Source organism: Fulmarus glacialis, unplaced genomic scaffold (genome assembly GCF_000690835.1).
Source record: "Fulmarus glacialis isolate BGI_N327 unplaced genomic scaffold, ASM69083v1 scaffold27547, whole genome shotgun sequence".
NCBI classification, from domain to species: Eukaryota; Metazoa; Chordata; class Aves; order Procellariiformes; family Procellariidae; genus Fulmarus; species Fulmarus glacialis.
In genome coordinates this window covers 518-1,469 of record NW_009224206.1, presented here as the reverse complement: position 1 = coordinate 1,469, position 952 = coordinate 518, and the positions used below count along the sequence as shown (strand labels likewise).

The 952-nt window shown below is 65.2% G+C and overlaps 1 protein-coding gene across 1 annotated transcript in view; it reads left to right on the top strand.

Moving 5' to 3' along the window:
* The window catches only part of ACY1 (aminoacylase 1), a gene marked incomplete at its 3' end in the record, with an annotated part of 5,017 nt that overhangs the window by 3,561 nt on the left and 504 nt on the right, over positions 1–952 (top strand). The window contains 5 exon segments of the mRNA XM_009582089.1: positions 1–71; positions 175–224; positions 420–564; positions 648–716; positions 811–897. Coding sequence (XP_009580384.1) covers positions 1–71; positions 175–224; positions 420–564; positions 648–716; positions 811–897 — 422 coding nt within the window.

Here is a 952-nt window from a genome sequence, read left to right as displayed (position 1 = left end):
TAAAGGTGAGGTGCGTGGGCACCCCTGGGTACGGATCCCGCTTCATCAGCAATACGGCGGCCGAGAAGATGGTAAGAGAGGGGGTACACACCCTGCATACTCCCTGCCTGCCCTGGGGCTGCCAGGCGCCTGCCCGCAGGGCTGGTCCTCACCCCCCTGCCCTTCCCTCCCCAGCACAAAGTCATCAACTCCTTCCTGGCCTTCAGGGAGAGCGAGAAGCAGAGGTAGGAGATGGGCAGCGGGATGGTGGTGGCTTCAGTTCGGTCCATGGAGGGGGTCCTTGGGATCCCAAGCCAGGCTCTGATCTGGCACCGCCACCCTGTGCCTCAGTTTCCCCATTTGGGGGTGGTGGCGGGGTGGGGGAGCGCTTCCCCTCCTCCCTGGGTGGCAGAGGGTGACTCTCCCTTGCGTCCCCCGAGGCTCAAGTCCGACTCAAGCCTGACCCTAGGGGACGTCACCTCGCTCAACCTGACCATGCTGGAGGGGGGCGTCTCCTTCAACGTGGTGCCCTCCGAGATGGCGGCCAGCTTCGACATCCGCATTCCACCCACCGTGGACCTGAAGGTGGGCGTCACGCCGGCCCCACCTGGGAGGGGAGTGGGTTGGGGGGTGCCCCGCTCACACCCCTCCTCTGATCTCTGCCTCAGGCCTTTGAGGAGCAGGTGGCCACGTGGTGCCGGGGTGCCGGGGACGGCGTCACCTATGAGTTTCACCAGGTGAGGGGTCTTGGCCACCCAGGCGCATCGTGCCTGTCCCTCTCCTGCCATGTGCCCATCCCGCTGCCCCTCACCTGCCCTCTCGCTCTGTCAGAAATGCATGGACCAACATGTCACCTCCACCGAGGAGTCGGACCCGTGGTGGAAAGCCTTCAGTGGAGTCTGCAGGGACATGTGAGTAGTGTCCCCAGGAAGGGCAGGAGACCCTGGCGGGGACATCCTCTGGTGGGAGCTGG